Here is a 27807-nt window from a genome sequence, read left to right as displayed (position 1 = left end):
GGGCACAGGTGAAAAGTGGGTGTTGGGGGCATATGGTAGCTAAAACAAAGGGTGGGCAAAGAAACACAGGGGGAGACAGAGTTGCAGAGTTGCACAAAATAAAAGACAGACACATCCACTAGATAATTCTGCATTCCCTACACTGGCTCTTCATATCCTCCAATACAAATTATTTACCCTCACCCATAAAATTATTTTACGTAGAAGACTAAATTCATGAATGGGAAATGCTTATATTAAAGAGACATCTATCATTAATTGTAGAACTCTTATTTTATTCAAATGTATGAATCTAAAATACTTTTATAGGTTACTTAAGTAATTCATTTCTTAGAACCCCTCATCCTCCCTCTCACACCTCGTCCCCTTCTGACCTCTCTATCACTGTCGACAACACCTCTATCTCCCCTGTCCCCTAACTTTGCTGCCTCTGTGTTATCCTCGACTCCTCTCTCTCCTTTGGCCCCCACATTCTCTCTCTTGCTAAATCCTGTCTTATTCACTCTCTGATCATCTCCCGCTTGGACTACTGCAACCTCCTCCTTACTGGCCTCGCCCACTCTCATCTCGCTCCCCTTCGATCTGTACTTAACGCAGCCGCTAGGCTTATCTTCCTTTCTCGCCACTCCTCGTCTGTCTCCCCCTTCTACCTATCCCTTCACTGGCTCCCCTTCCCCTACAGAACCCTCTTCAAGCTTCTCACTCTTACATACAAGGCCCTCGCCAACTCCACAGCACTCTACATCTCCTCCCTCCTCTCTACTCATGCTCCATCCCGCCCTCTCCACTCTGCCAATGACCGTCGCCTCTCTTCCCCCCTGATCACCTCTTCCCATGCGCGTATCCAAGACTTCGCCCGCGCTGCCCCTCCACTGGAACAAGCTCCTTCCCTCTATCAGAACTTCCCCTAATCTGTCCAGTTTCAAACGGGCTCTAAAAACCCACCTTTTTCTTAAAGCCTTCCAGTCTCCCACTTAACTTCCTACCTTTTTTTCTGCCTCTTCCCCTTCATTCCCCTTCCCTCATCCTTATCCTCCGTTCCTCCTTCTCTCCCACCCTTCCCCGTGTCTCTCTGTCTGTATACCTCACCCCTTAGATTGTACGCTCCTTTGAGCAGGGTCATCTCTCCTCCTGTCTTCACCACTTTTAACTCTGCTCTCCAGCTACCTTGCCCTCCTCCTCGAGGACCCTCTTCCCCCCCGTCCCCTCTCGCTCCCTCCTCTCTCCTCTGGGGGTTTCCCTGTCATCCGTGCCCTCCCCCTTGGGCTTCGCCGTATGCGGAACCTTCCCCTCTCCCCTCCCCCACTCCTCTAGCTGTGCTTTGAGCTCACTGAGTTACTGTGATTATTGTTTACTGTACTGTTCTGTCTCACCTCGTATTGTAATTTCGTTTGTCCCTTTACGGCGCTACGGACACCTAGTGCCGCCCTATAAATAAAAATTAATAATAAAAATAATAATAATCTGTTTAGAGAAAGAGCAACACTGTGCAGACATGACACTGTAGAGATAAGTTTTAGTGACTGCTGCTGTACAGGACGTTTTGATGACGAGAATGGCCATATCCTAGCTATGTAAGTGGGACAGACTGCTCCATTTCATGTGGTCTTCCCATACTGACTGCAGAGGTCAGACCTCAGTGTCATGAATCTCCAGAATTACAGCGCTATATATCTGCCTAGAACAAAGTAAAGGTATTTAACAGTGACATATCTCTTCCACGCTTCATAAGTCAGACACTGGCATTCTCTGATTACATTATAATGTTATTGGTCTAATCAGACATCATGATAATGGATGGGTTACCTCTTACTACTAATCTTGTCTGGGAAAATTGCTGAAACAAGGAAGAAGCTGGAAGATTCGAGTCAATGTAAGAACTAACTAAGAGATGTACAAAGACACAAAAAAGGGGGGCAGAGAGGAAAATACAAAGAGGGAGAAGAGAGACGTGTGATGATTGATAGATAAAGACAGACAGGCAGAGGGAAGAGTGGAAACAGACAGCAGAAAAGCAAGGGGAGGTGTCATGCATGACATAGAGGAGGAGCTGAAAGGTCAGTAGGGGGCGCCTGTGTGATGAGTGGTCGCATGCTGCTTCAATACAGGAACAGGCAGCATGCGGCCAGTTGTACAAACATATGGCGGCAATCGTGATTGCGAACGCAATCCCTCTGGCGTCCCCAGCAAGCTTTGCAGCTGGGTATGTTGCACATAGTTGTGTAGAACAAATAGTGGACAGCCGTGGCGCCCCCTCGGCTTTGCGTCCTGGGCAGTCGCACTGGTCTCACCGCCCTTGGTACGGCCCTGGTGTTTAAAACACATGTTCATGGTGGAAGGAGAGGGAGATTTCCAGCGTTCCATTAATAAGGTGTTTAAGAAGTGATTATTTTTTAAAAGATGAAATGGGAATGTTTGACAGGGACAGAAGCCAAAACACAGGTTCAGTTGGCACATCCGTCCCATGATGATTTTGGAAAGGTGAATTATCTCATTCCAATAGGGGAAGATTTTGTGATAGGTCCACCATATGTATATCTATGAACCCACAGCTGAATTACATCTCCAACAAAGGGGAGCTACTCTGCAAGAAAATATACTTAACAGCTCAGGACACCTATACCACCATCTTAAAATCTTGTATTGGGTTTCAATGATAACAGTGTTTTGTGTACAGGCATGGGTAGCCATGTATACTGTTGACCACTCGTTAGGGGAAACAATGTCTTGTAAATCTCTCATCCAAGTTTCAGTGAAATAAGGCTTATGAGTAAATCTATCCTATATTATTAATTTATAGATGAAGGAGATAGTATGTTTAGACGTGTCCGTAAGGGTGCAAAAAGTTTCAAAGGGTGTGATTTGTCTCTTAATCTCAGACAGTACATTTTTTTGTAAAGGAAAGCATAGAGTTGCAAGTATCTCCAGTGTTCACTTGAGGGGAGGGACGACTCAGACTGGAGTGCAGAGTACTCGCGTATATTGCAATCCTTGACCAAATTACCAAGCCTTTGGATACCTCTATTGTCCCATGCAGAGAACTGTCTTAGCTAAACCCAAGGAGAAAAATCTGGGTTACCCAAGAAATAAGTCATGGAGGATATGTGAGAGGAGATATTTTAACTTTCTCTTAGTCCCTTCCAACAGTCTAGTGTGGGACCAATAGTAGGGTAAGACATTTTTGGCAGATTCAGGAGTCCATTCATGAGCATAGATGCTACCAAAAAAAGAGGTGGTTGTAGATTTCCTTGATGGCTGCATCTATAGAGGATATCATGTTTGATCCACGGCCGTACCCCCCAGACAAAGTTCCTGATCACACATAAGTCAATAAAAAAGCGCAAAGCACTTTTATTGGAACAGTTTGGAGGATATGTAATATCTTAGGGAGAATGTTCATTTTAATAAGGCTTACTCTCCACAACCAGGAGAAATTAAGTTTAGCCCAGGATTGCAATTCTTTGCATGTTTTAACTAGCAGAGGGAAGTAATTTAACTCAAGTAAATTTGAAGTGTCGTCAGTCAATGTAATTCCCAGATACCGGACAAAGGCTTCAAATGGGATACGCTTGTAACGTACTCACTATATTCAGTGCAACCGATTTGGAGTAGTTTATTTTAAAATTGGACAAGCACCCAAATTTCCATAACTCGATCATAAAATTAGGAAGAGAGATAATTGGGTTTGTGATGACAGCTAGTTGGTCATCTGCAAAAAGAGCTAATTTGAATTCCCTATTCCTCACTTGAAGGCCACCAATGTCCAGGTTCTGGCGAATCACCCTAGCCAACATCTCTATACAAAGTATAAATATTAAAGGCGACAAGAGGCAACCCTGACGAGTGCCACTGGAGATCGAGACCAAGTCCGAGAGTATCCCATTAAGCCTAATTTTTGCACTATGAGATTTATAAAGGGAGAGGATTTTATTCACGAAGGAAGGGCCAAAACCCAAATGCTCCAACACCCCTCGCATGAATTGCCAGTTAATTCAATCAAAGGCCTTTTCGGCATACATGGAAAGGAGAAGAGTCAGCTTTTTTGTCTAGGATAGAAGATGATTAACACCTATCATATTGGTTGTGTTGTCCAATGCTTATCTATTGGGTACAAATTCCACTTGATCAGAACTAAATTTGGGAGAAGCAATTTCATGCAATTAGCGATAAGTTTAGCAAATACCTTTACGTCTATATTTAATAGAGAAATGGGGCGGTAACTGGAGCACTGGGAAAGGTCCTTACCGAGGAGGGAGTATTTTTATGAGTAGTCCTTGCTCTGTGGAGGGCTGCACAGACATTTCCACTATGCCTAGAATTTTACACAAGTTTAGAGTTGGTGTTTTTGGGTTTCATTTTATACTTAATAATACATGTAGGGTCACATCAGATTACCCCCAAAAAATGAAATGCCCACCATCCATCTCTGTTTTTTTTATAAGAGAGGATGTCCAAAAAACTATTTCTTCCAAATATCTCGGTTGTCTGACCATTGGATTCCGAAATATTGATTTTTTAATGTATTAAAAACAACAGTAATCGAACAAACAACTTCATTATATTTTTGTCCACTATGAAACAGGTTACCATGATGATTTTTTTGTGGTAGTAATGTATACCTTTGTCAAGCACCTGTTGATTTAACTTAGAGTTTTTAATTCTGTTCCAAAAAGCTTGCATTTTTGCTGTAACTCGAAAAGTGAGAAAAGTAAGGTAGGTACAGTAATTTGATTTGGACTTTTAGGTTTGGGAGGAAAAGTTACCTTAGGGCTCCAACTTTCATGGTGATTCCTTAATAAACACTCGTGATACTTCAAATGAACTGAAATAAATAAGCCACGATTAGTAAATAGTTTAATACATTGAAAGATCAATATTTTGGAAACTAATGGTCAGACAATTGAGATATTTGGTAGAAATAGTGTTTAGGACATCCTCACTTAACTAAAACATTTTTGTTAAAATCTGAGATGGGTGGTGGGCAACCCTGGTTGAACTGTCGTGGATTGACCCTGTAATGTATTTCCTATTAGACTCTAAGTTGCATTTCTAGGTACTCTCCAAGCAATGTAGTATAAAGTTATAAATGCACAAAAGTGTTCCATGTTTCAAAGTCCTGATGTCCCCTCACGCTAATGAATAATTTAATCTACAAAGAGGCTAAACTGAGAAGTATTTTACTAATAAAAAATGACTGTTTAGTTTAATGAAATGGTTCTAAAATGGCAAGAGATTTAACTTTTATGTGATGTATTTGGTGTAAAGTCTGCACAATTGACTTTCTATGGCCCCTTGAAACTTTGTCCAGCATTCACTCAGTGTACTATTAGATTAGGCCATTGATTTTCCATCTATTTTTGAACTTTACCAGTCAATGGTTAGCATTTTATGTTGGAATATGTAGCTTGACGATACCTTGATTTGCCCAAAATCGTCCATCTGCATTCAACTTCATCTAATTATCCTAATCAATGTGTACATCCCAAGTGCATAAACAGGAGTATGATTTCATAATAGAGAAAGAAATTACATTTCTCAGCAATTGAAAAAAAAAACTATATACAACTGTTTACATGAACCCTAAGTATCAGTCTTTGACCATTGAAAATTCTAGTAGGTTTGGAATTTATTCTTTATGCTGGTGCTGGGAAATATATTTATATCAAACCGAAAGGATTTCGGAAAGGTATCTTTTTCAATTATTGTTTTTCTTTTATATTGTAATCAACTAGCTGTATGTATTTTATCAGAAATATATTTTATTGTTAATGGTTACTGTAAATAGAAAAGAATGAGCAACATTCAAAAGCATTCATATTTAATGCAACTAGAAAAAGGAATGTGGTACACTAAAAGCCATATGGTGTTATTTTACTAGTTAATACAGGCCTGTCCAACCTGCGGCCCTCCAGGTGTTGTGAAACTACAAGCCCCAGCATGCTTTGCCAGTAAACAACCTGTTGATAGCTGGAAGGGCATGCTGGGACTTGTAGTTTCACAACATCTGGAGGGCCGCAGGTTGGACAGGCCTGAGTTAATACATGTGTTTTAAAAAGCATTATATAACAGAGTTGTGATTTTTTTTATTCTCTTTTAGATTGGTGCTATAAAATTCAAGCAAACGGTCATTGTAAAGGTAAGCAACTGTGACTTATGTTTAGGTGTAGTGTTAGGTCCAGATTATAAACAAAGCAAACTAAGGATATAGATCACTATATGTACAGAGTTTGTATTCAGGTATTTTTTCACCAGCCGCTCTGTTTCTTTCCACAGTCCAAAAATATACTGATAGATTAACTGTCTTCTGACGGAAATTATCCTAGTGTGTGGTAGAGAATTTAGAATGTGAGCTCAGCTCGGCAGAGACTACAATGAATCATCATCATCTATTTATTTATATAGCTACATTAATTCCGCAGCGCTGTACAGAGAACTCATTCACATCAGTCCCTGCTTCATTGGAGCTTACAATCTAAATCCCCTAACATACACAGACCGAGAAAGAATAGGGGCAATTTTAATAGCAGCCAATTAACCCACTAGTATGTTTTTGGAGAGTGGGAGGAAACTGGAGCACCTAGAGGAAACCCATACAATCACAGTTAGAACACACAAACTCCACATAGATAATGCGATGGTTGGGAATCGAACTCATGACCCCAATAATGTAAGGAAGAAGTGTTAACCACTAAGCCACCGTGGTGCCCACATGAATTACTAACCTTTCTCTGTAAAAGCAGTATGTTGTGTTGGTGCTATATATAAATAATAATAATAATAAAGGATAATAATATTAATAAAAATAATAGCCTTTAGTGAAATCTCTTTGGCAGCAGCCACAGCAGCCGTATTCAGGAAAGACTAGTGCATGCTGGCCAAAAGTTCACAATTCCTCAGGTTCAACTTTACCACACCTAGGTTTGTATACTTAAAGGCTATATTCAGACAGAAATTTGTATATTTTTTGCGCTTATTTTATGCTTCATATATACCTATAAAATGCTCATAAAATGCCTCACCATGAAAGAGATTTTTTATAGAGAACAACAACTAAATAGGAGGAAAAACTTCAGTCTGCGCGTAGTCTAAGATGCAGTTCATTCTAGCTTACACTAGAAACACATAAACTTTAGTTTATAATTCAGATTAGCCTGACACAAAACACTTGCTACACACAAATTATATCTATACTATCCAAGAGTATTCTCTTCTAAGTTCAGTAATTCATTCAGTAAGTTATGTAATAATTAGGGAATATTGTTTATTGCAAAAGTATACCAAGATATTTCATAAGTCAGACACAAAATCAGGCTTATTTAATACAGTAATGGAAATGTAAAGTGCAAGGAAGTACAGTGATGCTCTCAGCAATGCATTCACTGCAATTCTAGGGAAGTTATGTTCTATGCACAAATAACAGCAACTAATTTTGGCATATGTGCATATTTCTGTGTATATTTCTGAATGTCCTATAACATTAATTGCATTTCTCTTTTTCACTTAATTTTAGATAATGCTAACTGCTGTCTTCGCATAATGTATTTTTTGTATTTAAATATATTGGAACACTATTCATATTTCCAAAACATGGAAAAAAAACACCGTCCACACAAGTTTAATTTTATACAGCCTCATTACATTTCCTTGAATGATTATGAGAAAGAATGATTTCTGATGGAAAGATGTAAATCATTTATAGAAACATTCATCTCTATTTTATTATACAATTGATTATAATATATTATGCTTTCATACGTATCAGATGTATGATACCTGCTCAGTTCTATTAATTGGAATTTTTATACAATATATGCTTTGATTCCCACATAAAGCATCCATCACTAAAATAAGGTACAATCAAGTAAAGTTCCGTGCTTACAATTCTCAGTATATGTTAACTGGTAGTAAATAAAATAGGCATTAAAAAAATCTTTGAAAATAGATTGCATAATTCTAGGGTCATAAAAACTAGAGAACCCAGCAGTAACTGCCTTAAATTAAAGGAAACATTCAATTTATTGAGTGGAAAGCCAAAATAGGAAAGTAGTCCAAGCATTAAATTCACTTTTGCCCTGGTATACAGGGGATACTTAGTGCATTACCATGTTTGCAGATTGGAAATTTTATGCACAGGAGCCCAAGAGTGTGTCAAGCACAAAAGCCTCACTGGTGCAATTGAGGCAAACAAAATTGCATGATGGAGCATAATACAGAAAGGAAAGTTGCTCAATCAATTTATAGGTTAACAGCAGGTGCTTGAAGGGGTGGGGTTACATACATACATATATATGTATGTAACATATACATATACATATACAATATATACACATATATGTGTTTTTAAATTGACACCTAACTTACCAAGAGGAACCCCAAGAGCCTCCAAAGGGCAGTATAGCACCAGCACTCCCAACCATCTACTGCACCTGCTGATAACCTACAGTTAGCTCTCAATTGTAAAAGAGAGAATGCTGCATTTTTATGTACAAGTAGTTTTACTGGTTAACAGCGTTATTCTGGGGGATATTCCTCTGTATTTGCTCCATGATTGACAATAAGTCATCTCTAAAAATCATCTAAGATATAGAACCCATCAGGATTATGAGACATTAAGGGCCTAATGCTGAGTTAGGAGCAAAGCAAAAGAAAGGAGTAAATTTGCTCCTTGACAAACGTGCCGCAATGCAAGGCATGCAAATTAATTATTTTATTATCTTGCATGCAGGGAAAATGCTGGCTGCTTTTGCATATAGCATACAAATACTAGACAGCTTTATCTTTAGAGTTGACCTATATATAGTTAGAACTATAAATATGTCCACACATTTTACATTTGCCTCCATGCAGTGCAACATAGTTGTTGCCAAGGTTCACATTTGCTCCTTTTTTACTTTGCTCCCATCTCAGCATCAGGCTCTGAGTTTTTTTGTGAGAGAGAGCCCAATTGAATGAAGCCAGACAATTGTCAGGGGACAGATGATGATAATACGCCGCCATACCGAGATAAATCCCTACTTACCCCATTCTCTTTGATACATCTGTGCAGTTGCCCATTGAGCAATTTTAACTGTCTTTAAAATATTGTTAATATATTTATAAAGCATCCTATCCATTTGATCCAGTCTGCTAACTATTTCTTTGCAAATCATTTGGGCTCTCATATTACAGTTAAATCATTAATTTATATTACTTCTGACACATCATTTTGAACTTTTGCATACATTGTATTTCTTTTTTGGACCCGGACTGGAAATTAAGACTTCAATCTTGCATTTGGCTAAATGAGAATTTTTATATTATATGTTGTTAAAGTTACAACCAGTTAATTGTCCATGAAACGATATTGTAATAGTTTTGCAATTGAAAATTTTGCAATATTATTATACACGTACACTCTAGTCATTAAAAATGTCTGATATTTTTATATTAGAGAATACCCTCTGGCGCTTAATAGGCTAGTATACTCCCACACTTAATTGCAAGGGGTCTGCTAGCCCCAAAAAGGATTTATACAAAGAAAAAGATGCAACAGTGTGTAATATACCAATTAGAATTCAGGACAATAGACTGCGGTAGCATAAAAATATATTTATTCACAGATAAATCCGTAAATTATAAAACCAAATAAAACACTTAAATAAAATAATTCCAAATGAGCTCTATATAAATTGCAACAATATAATATCAATTGAATGGATGTCTCTAGCAACCAATCAGATTCTAGCTCTCATTGTGTAGAATGTACTAAACAAATAGGCAACATCTCCACTTTTTCAAACCTGCAGTTTAGTGAATATACCCCCAAGTATCACAAGTCAATGAAAAATAGAAAATAAAGTACAGCTAACATATAACTGAACACTCTAATCAACATGAGATAGTCATGGTCAGTTGTGTTTAGCTCAAGTTAGGTGAATGTTCTTTCAAGGGAAACATTTGTTTAGAAAAATGTATATAGTTTTTTTTAGATTGGACACAAAATCTGTCCAATTGACTGTCTTGTACAATCTTCATCCTGCTATCACAAACATTTACAATCGTATAGAGATAGTCAGATGCTACAGGAGACAAAATCACAACTGGAAGCACTTTAATCATTCTTTTATCATATACAAGTGACATCATAATTTATTTGTAAGAAGCCACCAAACTCAGCAGTGCTGGACAGCAGTATGTGTATAAACTCCTGTGAATAATATTTGTATAAGCAGTGAGCACTGATGGGATCACTTCAGTGATCATTAGGAAAACTTGTGTATTATATGGAACAGGCCGTCCCTACTGTATATTATTAGAGATATTAAAAGTTGATTGGATTTCTGTGACCCATATAAAAGCACTCTGCCTACAGTCTCACACTTTTATATGGTGACAGAACTCCTCATATATTTCTACTATCCATTTACAGTACAACATCCAGGATCCCATATTATAATTAATATTCATACCCCTTAAATTTCTCATATCTATAGTATATTTTTTATAAGTGATGTGTGCAGAACAGTTGTCTTACTTCCATATGCAGTAATGTGATCTCATCTTGTTGTGTTTCTTGTTCATAGCACCAGCGGATTGGAAAGACATAGAGGAATGTGGAGGAGATAAACAGTCCCCGATTGACATTGTAACGAAAAACGCCCATTATAAATCAGAGCTGACACCATTTCATTTTACTGGATATGATGTGGGAAATAACTGCATATTAAAAAATAATGGTCATTCAGGTAAGTTTCACTCTAAAAATAAATTAGATAGCACATGTAAATTTGCACACTACAATCCCTTCCAGCAGCCAAAGGATAGTCCTACAATTTAGGATTCATAGGGAAATTAATTTTACATTAATAAAAGAATAATATTACTTGATTTGAGTTTTGATTATATGACACCAATAATTCAATAATTCAATGATTCTGTGTAGCCCAAGCGGAATAAAGTAATACAGGAATTTTGCATCTGACTTTTGTAAATTATGTGTAACTCTATATCTAATATAAACAATGTAGAATGAATTTAAGTTAAAATGCTAAATACTGATCTACTTAGAAGACAATTGAAGCTAAAAACAATGAGGGTCTATTCCATCTCCTTGTTGTCTTTGTGGAGAGAAGAGGCTTTGGAGCACAGGCAGGGTAAATTCTCCCACACTGCGGGGGTTCCTGACATGTCATTAAAAAAGTAATTTTTAGCTGGAATTTTTCTTTAACATAACAAACTTTAACCAAACATGCTGAATCAAATGTACATAAGTCGAGCTCACACTTTCAGAAACAGGTGTATATAAGCAAAATATTAATCTTAATTAGCTTATGATTGTAATAAATGTCCAAAAATTTCCAAATATCCTTTTATCCTTGTATGTTAAATAATGTGTCTTTAGAATTATGTTTTCATTCTTCACTGTCAAAGTATACTTACTATGTCGCATATGAAAACAAGAAACATAATACAGTGCAGTAGGATCTTTCTAATTTGATATTACTAATGTGCCAAATCACTTTAGGAGAAAACAGACAACCACCTATGCACTTTCACCAAAACACCTCCCGCTGTGCTTAAACTTACTAGAGCAATATCTTTTATATTTTGTGGTTAAACTGAATGGGATCAATACACTGATTATTTCTCTAAAATGTATGCTACCAAGTGCTTATAATAATAGAAGTATATTTATAGGGGAAAAATAACACTTATCATCGGCTTTACTGAAGCTGGAATTGAGCTTTTCAGCTGTTCCCCACCTTAGCAAGCAGCAGCTAACACTCAGAACTGTCCAACTGCTTTTTAAACTGGTAAACAGTTTATTTTAACTCTTAATGCTAACGCACCATTAAAAGCAATGATTTGAATATCAACTTATTCCCCATTTGGACCAATATGAATATAGTTATAGTTATTTACAGCGAACAAATTGCATAACTTTGTTTATATTTTCTATGATGCTCTGACTCTTCAGTTTATTGCAAGACGAAATATGACCTATGCTTCCTATTATTATTATCATTTATTTATAAAGTACCACAAAAATCTATAGTGGTGTAGTATAGAAAATTACAAAGATATAACGCACCAACAGACAAAGTCCTGGACTTAAAAAAGCATAATACGGTACATAAGAATGGAAACACCAGTTATATAACTAGTGTTGAAAAGAACATGCAGAAGGAAAATATAAGTAAACACAGGTGGACGCGGTGGGAGCCGAGTAGAAGACAGGAGGAAGGAGGGCCTTGTTCATGTGACCTTACAATCCTTAGAGGAGGGGCAAGGCTGAGACAATAAGGAGTAACATGGTTTGAGAATGGGGGCCTGTGAAGAGATTGACAGAGCTGTGAGTCAGAAGCAGAGCAGCGGTAGAGAATAATCTTGCTGTGATGTGGAGAATAGATTGAAGTGAAGGAGAGAGAGCAAACAGGCAGCAGACAAGAGGGACAGAGCACAATGTAGTATTGTCCATGGAGAAAGAGATAAAGAGGGATTGGAAGAATCTATAGGGAGGGAAGATAATGAGCTTAGTTTTAGACATGTTGAGCTTTAAAAACCGTGAGGACATCAAAGAGGGGGTGGCAGAGAGACATCTTGACCCACTAGAGGGGAGAGAATGGGAGAAGTTGTGTAAGAAGAAGTAGATTTGGAGCGGAGATTAGAGGTGTGGGGTTAAGGGGGCAGGTAGAGAGAGGAGAAGATGACAGAAGTGAACAGAATTTGGGTTGGGCGGAGGGGGAGCATGTGGGTAAGGCTATATTTCATTTTATTTGTCACTCATAGTCTATCGTACAGGTCAACATAACATAAGCATACAGTAGCTCCTGGATCAGTTATGGATCAGTGTAAAAATGTGGTTTATGCAATTTTTTGACAAACGAAATATAGTGGTTAGCTTGTGTTTTATTATAATGACATACTCCCCATATATGAATTTGCTTTCCCACCTACTAATACCAGAAAGGTAAACAAGACATCTTCTTTGAACATTATTGTGTTGTAAGTCACAGGGTTCATTTCTCATTTTACATTTCTAAAATACTTACTATCAGTTAAAGTACAGTCAGTTAAACTAGAGTATGTATATATATATATATATATATATATATATATATATATATATATATATATATATATATATATATATAAACAGGAAGAGGAAGGGTGGGGATAGTCTCCTAATAGTGCACTATTATTAAAACAACATATTGCCAATCAAAAACATTAGCTAATATGCGTACCAGACAGTAGTAGATATAAATACACTTCAAGTGATCAATCCCTCGGGTGTACATGGAGTTCTTTGAAGACTTTTTGTTGTCTCAAAGAAAACAAAATAGAGACCAATAATAGTGCAGCATCAGTGACTGTAACATCTTGCAGAGAGATCTGAAACCAGCAGAGCCTGAGGACCGAAGGGACAGCTTGGAAAGACAGCGGAGAGTGGTACAGATCATCAAGAATGACCCAACGACATTGAAAGTTACAGATAAACAAGCTTTGTTTTCTATTTGGTACGCACAGATACCTGTGGAGTGCATGCGGTGGTGTTGGGTTTTAATCTCAGTCACTGATGCTGCACTATTTTGTTTTCTTTGAGACAACAAGAACTCTTCAAAGAACTCCATGTATACATGATGGATTGATCACTTGAAGTGTATTTATATCTACTACTGTCTGGTACGCATATTAGCTAATTTTTTTGATTGGCAAAATGTTGTTTTAATAATACTGCACTATTAGGAGCCTATCCCTTCCCTTCCTCTTTTTGTTTATATAGATTTCCGGACTGAACATCTGGTTATTGAAATAAGGCGGCCGCCTATACATGCGAAATGCACTAATATTTTATTATTAACTGCACGGACTTTTAAACCGGATTAATGAGTAGACCGCCACATTTTTTTTTATTGTATGTACACACACACACACACACACACACACACACACACACACACACACACATATATATGTATATATATATGTATTGTAATATACATATGCATACATATATCTATATACACAACCATTCCAAACTTAGAGGTCCGTCTTCACTGCATGTTTGATTGTCACAATCCCCACAAAAATAATGATTTCAAAAACCATAATATACTATACTGCACATACATAGCAAAGAAGCAATTAAATAAAAAGTTATTTAGGACATGTAATCAAGAAATGATTAATGTATATTTTTGTATATGTTCTTCCATTTTAATAATTTAATAGTTTATGTTAAACAAAACAAACAAATTTACATTTGCAAAACAATTCAGAACCCATCATTTATTACATTGTGTTTTCAGCACTATGTAAACTCTCTTATATGTCTCAAGCAACGGTAATGTCTTTGTCTCCTCCTCAAGTCCTCTGTTGATCTTCCAGTAGTCCTAAACTACTGCCCCTCCATGGTGTCTTATTATTTTCAGTAAAAAGAAGCATAGAGTCAAGAACTCTGCCTTGCTTATTGCCTGTCAGAGCAGCAGGATGTGACTGTCAATCTGTGATGAAAAAACTTTGTTGCTTCTGGACTGAATTCAGACTGAAGGCAATTAGTCAACCGGGAATAAAACTTTTGCATGAGTTAAAATTAATTGGTTAGCGATCACGCGGCCATCAGAACTTAAACTTGTAGCTCTTCCATGTATGCCCACCACAGTAATCTCTTTATCATCATAAATCCAATATTACTGCAGCAAATGCCTGCACCCCCTAGAACACATGTACACTAAGGACCTGAGTCATTAAGGTGAACAAAGCATAAAAAAGGAGTAACTTTGCACCTGGGCAGAGCCATGTTGCATTGGAGGGGAGGTTCATTTAAAATGTGATGGCAGATTTATAGTTGGATAGGGCATGTCCTAGATCAATTTAAAATTTCAGTGTATCAAGTATTTGTGTGGTACTTGAAAAACAGCCAATATTTAACTTATATGCAAAATAATAAATTAATTTACACCCCTTGCATTGTAACATGGTTTGTCCCAGAGAACATTTACACCTTTTTTTTGCCTTACGTTCCTTAATAATTGAGGCCCTAGTAGTGGTGGTTGGCTGTGGGGTGAACATTGCTGGCTTGCAGAAAAGGGAGCAAACTACACATTTTTTTATGAAAAAACACAGGGTACCAATGCTACAGTCGTATTGTCCTATGATTGTCCTATGCCCTGGCCTATGCAGCTTGCCCACAAATCTGAAACTGTCTTTATTTCCTATTTTTTGTATGCATTTTTATTTTAATATTCTTTATTGTGTCTTTGTCTAAACACTTGTTTATAACTTTTTTACACCTAAAATCTGGTCTTGGCTCCCAGATTTTTTGTATATTATCTTAAAATCTAGAAAAAAATCTTTTGTAAAAGTTTCAGCTAATTTGTTTCTGAGTTTAAATGGTTATAATTAGTAATGTTAATACTTTATTTTCAGTTCAGTTAGACCTGCCAGCAGGTCAAAAAACAATAAGTGGAGGAGGACTTTCAAGTACTTACACAACTGCACAGTTTCACTTTCACTGGGGCAGCAATGGTAAAGCCGGATCTGAACATACAAAAGAGGGACACCAATATCCAATTGAGGTAGGATTTCCTTGTAGAGGTGTTTCTCACATTGCACAATATTGACATAGCTCAATATACCAAAAAGTTAAACTGAAATACACAACGTTCTCCCCCATCAACATTACTATGATAAGACAGTTGCCATGACATTTGACAGTGATTTCAGTTATATAACATTGAAGACTTCAGGGTCTCTGTATTTCACATATTAAAAAGTGACAAGTTAAGGTTATAGAAAACCAATCAGTGGTTATATGCATCCGAACGCCAATGTTCAAGGGTATGACAAGGCATTCTGTAGCCAGATACTCCAATCTCATACGAGGAGTTCCTAGGATGATCTTTCTGGGTCCTAATTATCAGATAACAATATCTGTAAAAGGCTGATTGGAAAAATACAGTGTTTTGTAGATATGGTTATCAGATCAGCAGATTAAACCCAGGAACCTATGCACTATACATGCTGTATGTCTCCACTGTGAGTAGTTTAGATGTCAGATATATAGCTGCCATTGATACTAAGCAAAGATCCAGAATGCCCCGGAAGTATTTTTTTTTAACACCCATAAACCTTTTTTTGCATTAATTGGTAGGCAAAGCTTTACTGTTGTATTTTCAGTTGTTGGGACACGGGGATGTTCAGAACCCATATAATTAATTCCAGATGTTTACAATGATTTCTTATATATCCATGTCCTGAAAAGTTTATAATCTCTAAATTATTAGTGAAAAAAAGTGGTTGGCACTCTGAGGACATGTCTGGATGTAAGTCCACTTGCATGCTGTATCTTGTGTGAAATAGATCTGTGCATGGTCAGAAATAGACCTTACACCAATGAACACAATTGTATGTGTTACGTATTGAACCCACAGACCAACCTGCCTGGGTCCGGCATTTTTACCTGGTGGTCACTGCCGCTTCTTCTCTTGAATCAGCCATAGAATGATTAACTGTTCCTCTCACTCACCTCTTCCAAATTGCCAGATCTTCTTGTTCTTCAGACTGCTCAGTTTCCGGCAATCCAGACATCCAGAACTTGCAGTTATTTGTCAAACTCGGAAAATCAAAGTCACCAGCTTCCCAGCTTATACTGGCAATCCAGACATCTTATACTTGCAGTCATCTGTCAAACTCGGAAAAGCAGAGTCACTAGCTTCCTAGCTTAACCTGGCAATCCCGACATTTTGTACCTGCAGTCTTCTTTCAAACTCGGAAAACCAAAGTCACCAGCTTTCCAGGTTAACCTGGTAATCCAGACATCCTATACCTGCAGTCATTTGTCAGACTCGAAAAACCAGAGTCACTATTTTCCCAGCTTTAGCTGGCAATCCAAACATCTTGTACCTGCAATCATCTGTCAAACTCGGAAATCCAGAGTCACCAGTTTCCCATCTTAATTTGGTAATCCAGACATCCTATACCTGCAGTCACCCATTGTACCTGAGTAACAAGAGTCTCCACCCTTTCAGCTGTCCTGGTCATCCCTACACCTCTACCAGTACTAAGCCTACACCATTTCCAGCCAGTCTCGCCTGGTGCCTGTCCGGAAAACTGCGACCAGCGGGGCTGAAGCAGCCAAGGCCAAACCTCCTTGCTGGGGACTCAGGTGGTGAATACCTTCATCCAGTAGATTCCGCATCTCTGTGGTAAGAAGTACTAAACCACACAGATCGCAAAGGATGCGAAAAATCTTGCCTCTAATCTGATAGTATGCAATTCATGTCCGAATGCAAATGACACTTACTACTGCCTATCACGTGAAGGGTGGAGTGGGAATGGGAGGGGTGGATGTACGTAGGTAGATGTGGCTGATTCAAGTCCTGGGTTTCTCTTAAGTATGCTTGTTTCAGACATATCATTTGCAAAAACTACAGGGCTGGTGTAAGTACTCATAGTGATGACTGGCACAGAATAGTCTTTGTTTGGAAAAGTACACATATGAGTGCCACAAGCTAGCACAGAACATATGCAAGTAAGATATACCATAAAAATGCATTAAGAACATCTTCATTAATATATTTAATGTAAAAGATTATAAAAAACAATTTTTTAAACCAACCATAATTTTATTAATGTTTAGAGTTGTTCATATAATTTATAATATATATTTATTTGTATGCATTCCAATTGTAAAGCACTATGGAATCTGCTGGTGCTCTATAAATAAATGTTGATGATGATGATGTGACCTTACACATATTATTGTGTGCATACTGCACTCTGTTCTGTCTGTTAACATACGGCAGGTAACGTTTAGGCAGAGCGTACTTACTCCCAGATTGAAATCAAAATGCATCTTGGGATCTGCTTGGATTTGAATACAGTCTAAACTACGCTCAAGTTCCATGCTCTTTTTAAAACTGTAGCCTGCATGCAACTTGTGTTTCGATTTGAATCCGGCCCATAATACTCTCACATTATAGGTGCACAAGTTCCATCTTGTCTCGAGCTTTCTGTCTCTCATTGAAATTGGTCTAATTTTTGCAGTAACAGTAAATGAGTTACAAGTGGAAACAATGTTTACACTAATTCTTGAAACACAAGATAAAAACATTGCCTACCATTTCCATGTCCACAATAAACTTTTTCTTGATTCCTTACAATGTTTTTTTTTTAACCTTATTAAGTCATTAGTATTATAAGTAGAGATGGTCACTGACCCCCGTGTTTTGGTTTTGTTTTTGGTTTTGGATCTGGATTACCGTCATGTTTTGGTTTTGGTTTTGCAAAACCGCCATTGCGTGTTTTGGTTTTGGTTTTGGTTTTGTTTGGTTTTGTTTTGCTATTTTGTTGGAAAATCAATGTTTTTGGGCATAAAGTAACCAAAATTAGTGCTCCACCTGTTTCTTGGATAAGTAAGGTAATTCTAAAGCTAATAAAGTAGGAAGAAAACGGGTTTAAACCCTGGTAGGCCATCCTTAATTCTGCACACAAACCTGATTGTCTTCCTCTCCATCTTAGCCTATTGGCAATGCAGCCATCGTCTTTGGGTGTATATTACACCCTACACTTCTAGTTAAATATCTAAAGAAATGGACAAAGGCAGTTTGGTTTCTGTCTGCATCAGCCCCCCCCCCCTTCCACTTGTAGTACAATAGAACAAAAGCAGCCTGCATAGACTGTAGAACTAGAAATTCGAATATACAAAGAAATGGACAAAGGCAGTTTGGTATCTGTCTGCATCAGATCCCCTCTCCACTAGTAAAATAGAAAACTATTCAGCCGTTATATAATCTAGAATATAAATAGAAATTGAGAAAGGCAATTTGGTATCTGTCTGCATCATAATCATCAACATCATCATTAGCGCCCTCGTCGCCTACACAAATCTCCCCCTCATCCTCTTCTAATTCCAAAGTGGCATCCTCAATTTGTGTATCACCGGCTACACTCGGGCTGTACAGGCACACCTTAACAGAACCTCTTTATGGGTACACTAACAGAAAGCTCACGATTAGACATCCCACTGTTGGATGGACTCTCCACAGGGATTGGTGTCATTTCTGATTCAGAGCAAACATTATCATCTAATGCCTTACTGTTATCTTGCAGCTCAGCTTTGACGCGTAACAGTAGTTGTGCACCACTTGTAGGCTCGGTAACATTTTTGGATCTGCCACTAATAGAGAAAGGCGAAGGCCTCATTCTCTCTTTGCCACTGCGTGTGTAGAATGGCATGTTGGCAATTTTGTTTTTATCGGCAGTTAACTTTTCCTCAGTTACACTTCTTTTTCGCTTCAACACGGTAAATTTTTTTTGGTGTGTGTTTTTTTGCCTGATTTCAAAAGACGGTGTAGTTTGACATCGCCTTTCCCAGATGACGTACTGGGAACACTACCATCAGGACTGGTGACAGAACCTGGTTGCTCATTTTGCTCATATGTGGACTGCTTTGAATCCATTCTGAGCCCAAAGCACTTGTAGTGCTACAAATTGTTTTTTACAGTGCTGCAAAATAGTACTTTTTTCACAGCCAGATAAATTTCAGCAAAAGAATGGGGGACACCCCAAAAGCAAATGAAAGTGCTAAATATATTTATTATTAAAGTGCTGCAAAATAGTACTTTTTTCACAGCCAGATAAATTTCAGCAAAAGAATGGGGACACCCCAACAGCAAATGGAAGTGCTAAATATATTTATTATTAAAGTGCTGCAAAATAGTACTTTTTTCACAGCCAGATAAATTTCAGCAAAAGAATGGGGGACACCCCAACAGCACTTGCAGTGCCAGAAACTGAACAAAAACCCTCCTCTCTTCTCTTCTTACTGCTGTAACAACTAGTATTAAGCTTTCAATGGTATTGAATACAATCAATCACTCTCCCTGCGCTGATATAGCCAGTGTGACCTAACCCTGCTCTCTCCCTCTGTCAAATGGCGAGGGATTGCTGTGGAGGCTGGTATTTATGCTTTTCAAATCTCGCGAGATCCGAGTTTAGAAAAACGAATACGTCACAATGACGTTTTGCCTCGATTTCAAATCCAAATGGGCGGGAGAGTACCGAGCGAACTCGGCTCGGTACTCGGATACCCTAAATTCGGTAGGATTCGTATCTCGGGGAACCGAGCCCGCCCATCTCTAATTATAAGCAAAGACAAGTTACATATGGGATTCTTAGAACAGTGTGCCATGCTTACATTGGTTTACAATGGATAACCACTGCAAGTAGTAGTTAATGCTACCACTTAGATCATATTAAAAATAAGTCCTTTGGTGCTGTGCAGAACTTCTGTGCTGCCAATACAATGTAGAGAACGTTATCACGTATCTCCACCATGTGTAGCTAAATATAGTTAAATATCTTGCACACAATTTTGCTCTTCCAATTCTCACACATAGCTGGGCACACAATTGCAAAATGTGATGCATATGGATCAGAAGCTACTGACACAAAAGCAGTCACATATGTTCACAGCAGAAAGATAACTGTCTTTAGTGCTCTGTATAACTATTAATCCTTAAAAGATGCTCACTAGATTAAGGGCTGATTAAAGTAATGTATCATACCTGTAGATGGACAAAATACACCCAGTAGCATGCTAACACAATTCTGTATTTGTGATACAGCTTCATATAGTTCACCTAAAGGCAGCAAGCAGGTCAGAATCTGGTGGCACCGTCACTGAAACTGGGAGTGGAGCATATGCTGTACTTGGATTCTTCATTGAAGTAAGTGAACATAATTATAATTGTGTAGAGGTCAGATGAGCTAAAGGGAGGTACATGTCATCAAGCTAAAAAAATATATTTTAATAAAGTGTTAACTAACTCAGTATTACGGAAAAGTACTACAAATAAACAAGGCAATAAATAATCACTTAACATTTAGCAAAATGTCCAAAACACAGATATAAAGATATTAATTTGTGAATGTGAAAGCACAGAGCATTATATACCACACAGTGCGCACATAGGTGCACATCTCCATTGTGTATTTTCATGGAGTGTCTGAGCAGATGCTTTGCATGGCATTGAGAGGATATTTGGATAGTGATTGAAATGTCCACAAATGCAAAATCAGAAACCTAATTCAAAGCACTGTACTATTACATTTGGACCAGTTTCCCCCCTCCACTGCATATTTAAGTCTCATTTATATCTTTTAACCTCATGTCTGTAAGAGAGCATTGAAGCATCTTTTTATTTCAGTGTCATAATTTGATATTTAAAATGGTTTCATTGACTTGTCTGTGCATGTTAAGGCAATTCCAATGTAATATGTACTTAGATAGAGCAAAGGGTGTATTATTGGAAATATAGAGTGAGTACTGATTACCAGGGTGTTAGTTAATCTGTGGAAATAAAGACACTGCAAAATCGTGATAAATTATTAAAGTCTGAAGATATGGGTAATCTCCATATATTCCAATGTGTAACAATATTTCATCCTGCTAAAAAATGATTTTGTATTTGTGAGCAAAGTCAGGTGTATAATTAAAGATATCCTACATTCCATATATAACACCCTGACCCTTCCATGTCTGTCCAATTGTGTCCATATTGTGCAAAAATGTACAGCAACCCTTGGCTCCATTTTGCCCCGCTAATCAACTTGGTGCAATGATGGAAAATATGTGCAATGCAATTCCTGTGAAAATATAAAAAGTGATATTCAGTCAAAAGAAAATATTCCAAAATTAGTGATTGTATAACATCCAAAAGTTATGGACCCAGCATCCAATAAGGAACTAATCCATTCCCAAATAGTGGTCAGATGCCTATAAGTGAATAAATTCCTGTGAGTTCTTTATTATGAACTCTAAAGTCCCAAAAATAATTAATTAGATAGTATTCTGTATGTATTCATAATTACCAGCCAGATGCAAACGTATGGAATAACCAGATGATCTCACTCTTAGGGGGGTATTCAATTGTCCGCGGGTTTGAGCACGGAAAAACTAATACCGTTAATATGGTAATCTCCAACGATTAAATTACCGTATTAACGCGCAGGATTTTCCGCGCAGGATTACCGTGGTAACTCGTGCAGACCGCGGGTAATCACAAATATGCATTTAAACCTTAAATGATCTTGAAAATTTTGATCTTAGATGCTACAATTCAGAGACCTCCCACATAAGTCCCATATATCACGGCAATATATTTGGAGCAGAAAAATCAAGACTCATTGGAGCTGATGCAGAGTTAGTCACAAAATGGGCAGTATTTGCATAAACTCGCCTTTATTTTACTCAGTCAATGTTAGAATGCCCCTTCCCACATATGCATTAGCCCACTTTCTGGGCATGTCAGTTTGTGTAGTGTATCTTGAGTGAAATTTTGAGTGAAATAATTCTGCACATGCCCAGAAAGTGGGCGCACTCATATGCTCCTATGCAGACGTGTTTGATTCTGACACTTATGACTGTGTGCACTCGGTGTGTTCACGCAAACGTGGCTCATGCAGACCTGCAGAGACACACACATATGCGCATGTTAGGAGGCATATGTTTTGCACCTGCTCTAGGGCCGCTGTTGACATGTGGTAAACCAGTAGCATATGCTGCTGATGCAAAGGATGAGATGCATACAGCTCTACATGTGAGAGGATTGAAATGTTTGTTTTTCTTGCTCTTTTTTTAAGAGTAAGTTACTCTCGTTTTGCATTCAACTTTGTATCAGCCCCATAGTATTTCTAGACATGTAGTAAGGTATTTATTTTCATTTATTTCCACTGCAGGTAATTATCTTTTTAGCCTAGATAATATATACTTTTTATCCCACTATATAGTTGTTAAAACTACAAGTTTGCAGTCTCCTATTCCAGCTGCTATTAAATCAAACTAAGTAGTTGAGAGCCAGACAGAAATATACTTTATTTTGCGGTATGCAGAAACCTGAAGTCTATGACGACAGTAATAATGCCATACTTGATGAACTGTAATCAACTCAATGCATTCCCTGTAACATAGTGTTGTTGCATGGCAAGAATGAGATAAAGATATGCATGAAAGCATATTGAACCTATACCTCTTCAGAGTCCATGATCCGATGTACTCAGCCTAGTAGCCCTGGGTTACATAAGGTGTACAATGCTTTGGTGAGTATTCCATGGCATGGCACTGTACATTCAGCAGTTGTGTAAAGAGCCCGGGTATAGTTATTGATGATGAAGCCCTGTGTCTGCTGCTGTATTGCAGGGGTTACAGTCGCATGTAATAAAAAAAAATGAAGGTACAATTTGGGCATCATTTAAGATACTAGATTGAGAAAAATGTCAAAAGGTCTCAGAAAAATGTCAGATTAGATTTCTCTTACACAATTGTAAATTATTATATATTCTCTTTTCAGGAGTCTGCAGAAGAGAATACCAATTATAACAGCATAATTGCAGGCTTCAGCAACATTTCAAAAGCAGGTATATATAGTACTGGAAACATTGCTATAGTTTACGTAATTATTGTCAGGCCATAAGGCAGCTCCTTGGACATTCTATTCCTGTCTCTAATGGAAACTCTCTCCCTCTGTTTTCACTCTGCTTAATTATCCTCCCCATCCTTCTTCTCATAAGATAGGACATATAGAACACACTTTTATTCACTTAGGAGTCTTTCACGCAAGAGTTTTCACTTGTGCTCCAAACAGGATCCAACACAAAATAACACTGGCAAAATATTATAATGAGCTATTGATCTCTATGCCAGGCTGCGTATGCTGTCTAGAAAGAAATTAGTGATATATGCAGCAATAATGCAGAATGTAAGGCAATTATACACATGATGATTTTCTTGAGTTGTGTTCCATTTGGAATGCAACAAGAGAAAAAAAACTGATATGGATGACCCTTAAATATGATACGGATACGCTAAACTTGAATGCTAGAAATTTATATCTAGCTATATATTCTCACACAGTTGAACTACGAAATTGAGTTCTCTAATTGTAATAGCACATAAGTGAGGATATGTTACGGATGTGTTAAATTTGTACGCTGGAGGTTTATATCTAGCCATATAATTCCACACAGTTGGATTATAAAAAGAACTCTTAGACTGCAATTGCACATAATTGAAGAGAATGCATATATGTAGTGAGACATACATATATTCACCATGTTTACTTGGTGATACTCACGTATATGATTACTTCTGCCCCCCATAATATGGGATATAGAGACGGATAGGGTGTAATCAGTTTTTATACACAATCTTTTTTTTCTTATATTTCGCTGTAATTTTTATTAGATATTTTAGAATTCATAATAAAGGATAAGTTTTATTATTTTTTCAACTCTCCAACATAATTGAACGTTTTGTCATTTTGGAGTGATTAGTGCATCACTTTTGAACCACCCTCTTTCCTTTTCCCTTCAAAATGGATGACCCTTTATCTGTAAACAAAACACATTTATGCCAGCAACACCTGATTTAAGTATCGTGAACGCATTATCTAAAAGAATGTTATGGTAAAATGGACAGAGGAAGCAGCATAATCACTAGAACCTCACATATAGACATTGTCTTACTATGAGGCAAATCTTTTGCTATACAAAAGAAAATAGACCAGATTTTCATACATATTACCCAATCCAAACTACAATTAAAGAGAAAATGAAATTTTAAGTGATAATGTTGCAATGCAGTATCTGGCATTATCAGTTTTACTTTTGACCTATTATCTTCAAGTTGTTTTGTACATGAACTAACTTCCAGGCCATTTCCTTACGTGATATTTGTAACTTTTTTTGATTTTTAGGCACCAATACAACCATCTCCAATATAAAACTTAAAGACCTAATTCCAAATGAGTCTGATCTAAAGCTATACTACAGATATGAAGGCTCTCTCACCACTCCTGGATGTAGTGAGACTGTCACCTGGACTCTGTTTGATGTCACAATTAAGCTGAGTAAAGCTCAGGTATAATGTTTTTAAATTATCTATCTATCTATCTATCTATCTATCTATCTATCTATCTATCTATCTATCTATCTATCTATCTACCTATCTATCTATCTATCTATCTATCTATCTATCTATCTATCTATCTATCTATTCTTTTCAAGATACAAAATAACAAAGACAGCCTTGATGAAGTTTATGAAGCTATTATAAAGGACAGGCAAAAATCACCACTAAGAAGTCTTTCTTGAAGAAACATACAAATTCGTGAAATATATCATTCTCACACATCACCCACAAACTCGTTGAGTGTAATTTAAAATACTAATATCACGTACACCTTCTGAGTTAAATTTTGCAAGTGGCAAAAACTAGAATTTTCTTGCGTCACACGTGAACCCTTTTAAAATATGACTGCAAACATTGCCAGATATTGGGCAATTGACCTGATATTGCAGTATGTGTGGCCCCAAAGAAACTGAGTTATTATCAAGCATATTTTAAAATGCATCTTGCATATGATGTGTATGTGGTCCTCTTACAACCGCATTAACAGACCCCAGTGATGCTGTAAGTAAGCGAGTAACCAAACTGAAAAGCAGTCTTGTTTCACTACGCTTGGAATGAGCGGAAGTATCAACCCATCTGTGGCCACCTTTATGTGTAATGATGTCGTCATAATGAGATTACAATATTTTCAGATTTATGAATAACGAAATCTGTTTTGTAAAACATAGCTTTGTGATGAAAATAACACAAACCTTATACATGCTACACATTTTGTATCCTCTGTTCAATATCTACATCGTTAACTGATTTAGATCATTAATCTCATTTTAGAACAATGTCCTTTAAGTTATACATTACCTACTGGTCTATTTAATTCTGGCAGCTACTGGACTACTGTTATGACCTTTTGAAATCTATGTATGCAAACATTTTCAAAGATTAATGTCAATGGAAACTTTCAAAGGATCCATCCCAAAATTAACCATTGTATCAATACACATTATGAAAATTGAGGCATTGTATTGTCCATCCTAGCCCAGAGTAGGACCTGATGCAGCTCTATGATGGAAAGTTGCTTTGTACCTACAATAGATGGTTGGAGTAATCCGACAATACTCTGCTGCCTCATGAAGTTTTGGGATTACAGAAATAGTAATCTTAAAGTATGGTTTATTTTTTTGTTCTTGTTTTGCTGTAAACCTTGAATAAGGCTACACACCAAAGGCTGGAGACGACAATCCTTATGTGCTCATCACTGTTTTATTTATCGGACAACAAAGGGAGTAACAAAAATGGTGCAAGGATTATTGTTTCCAGCCTTTGGTGTGTAATCAGAATTTACTTTGTTTTAAGTATTAAATGGCACGAGAGAAAGCATCTAAGAGGAGCTCCACCACCTCTGAATATGAGGAACAGTGAATTCAACCTCACAGCTACTGGATTTACCTGCTTGTTTTAAACGTTGGCAGTTGAAGAAGCTCTTAGCTAACACAACAAACAGTACAGCGAAACATGTGCAGAATAGCATCATACAGTTAAATAGTGCATTAAAGCCAGATGAAAAAAAAAAAATAGTATACCCTAAAATTGTACTGTGCCCTGGAACAAATGAAGCCAATGTCTGTGGCATATGTATCTACATTGGCCTAGACATCTTTGGCCAAGAATTTTATACAGTATTTGGTGATTTCTGCTTCTCTCAGAGTAATACCTTAAACTCCAAACTCTTTTGCATAATCATTATGAATGAATCCAAACAGAAGACAAAATAACATGTAAAATACATCTGACCTCATTCCCACCTAGTGGATTAAATAACTGAAGTGATAGATCAGAGTGCATCAGTGTATGTGACTTTTTTACATTTTAACAATATTGATTTAGAGAACAAGGGGACACGCTATGAAACTTGAGGAAGGTGTACATTTTTACAGAAAGAGTAATACATCCATAGAATAGTGTCCCAGCAGTTGTGTTGGGGATTTATCAAGTAAAACAACTCAAAAATGTATGGAATAAACATACTGCTATTCTTAAAGCTTAGAGACAAAATATTAAGAAACATCCCAAAAAAGAAAACCAAACCCTAACTCTGCAACAACAAAAAAACAACCCACCCAAAAACCCAAACACATAAAACAGGGCATATTTGATGTACCTATAGCCTTTTTTTAACCCCCCAAATTCAACAATGATGACAGACGTAGATAAGTCAAATCAGACATAGTTCTAACTATATTGATACAAACTTGCTTTGAGTGCACTCACTCTGAAATGCAGCTGCAGATTTTCATCAGGTTATATAGTCTATAAATTCACTTACTCTTTATGCGTTTCTTTATAACGCTTCTTAATTTTATGTCTATAAAATAAAGTTTTATATACAAATTATTTTGTGCAAATAAGTAAATGCAAGTAAAGTAATTGTAACATAGATTGTTTAGATACTATGATACCTATGAAACATACTTATTATGTCATCCCTATTTTCTCGACAGATAGAAGCATTCTACACACATCTTAAATACCCTAGTGATGATCCAATGATTGAAAATTTCAGACCAGTGCAGGAACTGGGTTCCAGGACTGTTTATACTTCAAGTGCTGATGCAGTATTATCTCTCAGCAGACATTTGCTGATCTCATTGATTGCACTTTATGTAATGTCTGTATCTTAATGAATGATGAGCATTTCAGTCTGCACTTCAATTTGATTTTGAGCTAGTGCACATTAATATCTATGGTAAACAGATTGTTTGTACTAGTGGGCATTAGGAAATACAAAAAATCTTGAAGCATGCAGTCCATCCACACTCTGCCATAGGTTTCTGCACTAAATGAACGCCTTGATAAGCAGAGCACTTCTTGCGCATGGACTCAAATATCCACGTGTTAAAGCCCCTCCATTGTTT

General features: G+C 37.2%; 1 protein-coding gene across 1 annotated transcript; it reads left to right on the top strand.

Annotated features, from left to right (window-relative positions):
* The first annotated feature begins 1797 nt into the window (after window positions 1–1797).
* On the top strand, window positions 1798–27807 carry LOC142134230 (carbonic anhydrase 4-like). The gene is made up of 8 exons (XM_075194547.1): window positions 1798–1873; window positions 6098–6136; window positions 10563–10724; window positions 15412–15560; window positions 20613–20714; window positions 23337–23403; window positions 24741–24904; window positions 27394–27807. Exons 1-8 carry the CDS (start codon window positions 1798–1800, stop codon window positions 27571–27573), a joined length of 939 nt encoding a protein of 312 aa, XP_075050648.1. The 3' UTR covers window positions 27574–27807.

This window comes from Mixophyes fleayi, unplaced genomic scaffold, assembly GCF_038048845.1.
Source record: "Mixophyes fleayi isolate aMixFle1 unplaced genomic scaffold, aMixFle1.hap1 Scaffold_49, whole genome shotgun sequence".
Lineage (NCBI taxonomy): Eukaryota > Metazoa > Chordata > Amphibia > Anura > Limnodynastidae > Mixophyes > Mixophyes fleayi.
The sequence above is the reverse complement of the archived record's forward strand: the minus strand, read 5'-3'. Positions and strand labels throughout refer to the sequence as shown.

Coding starts and splice junctions, on each gene's coding strand:
- LOC142134230 (XM_075194547.1), top strand. CDS start 1,798: ATGGGTTACCTCTTACTACTAATCTTGTCTGGGAAAATTGCTGAAACA. Junction 15,561..20,612: donor GACACCAATATCCAATTGAG/GTAGGATTTCCT, acceptor TTTGTGATACAG/CTTCATATAGTTCACCTAAA. Junction 24,905..27,393: donor TTAAGCTGAGTAAAGCTCAG/GTATAATGTTTT, acceptor TTTTCTCGACAG/ATAGAAGCATTCTACACACA.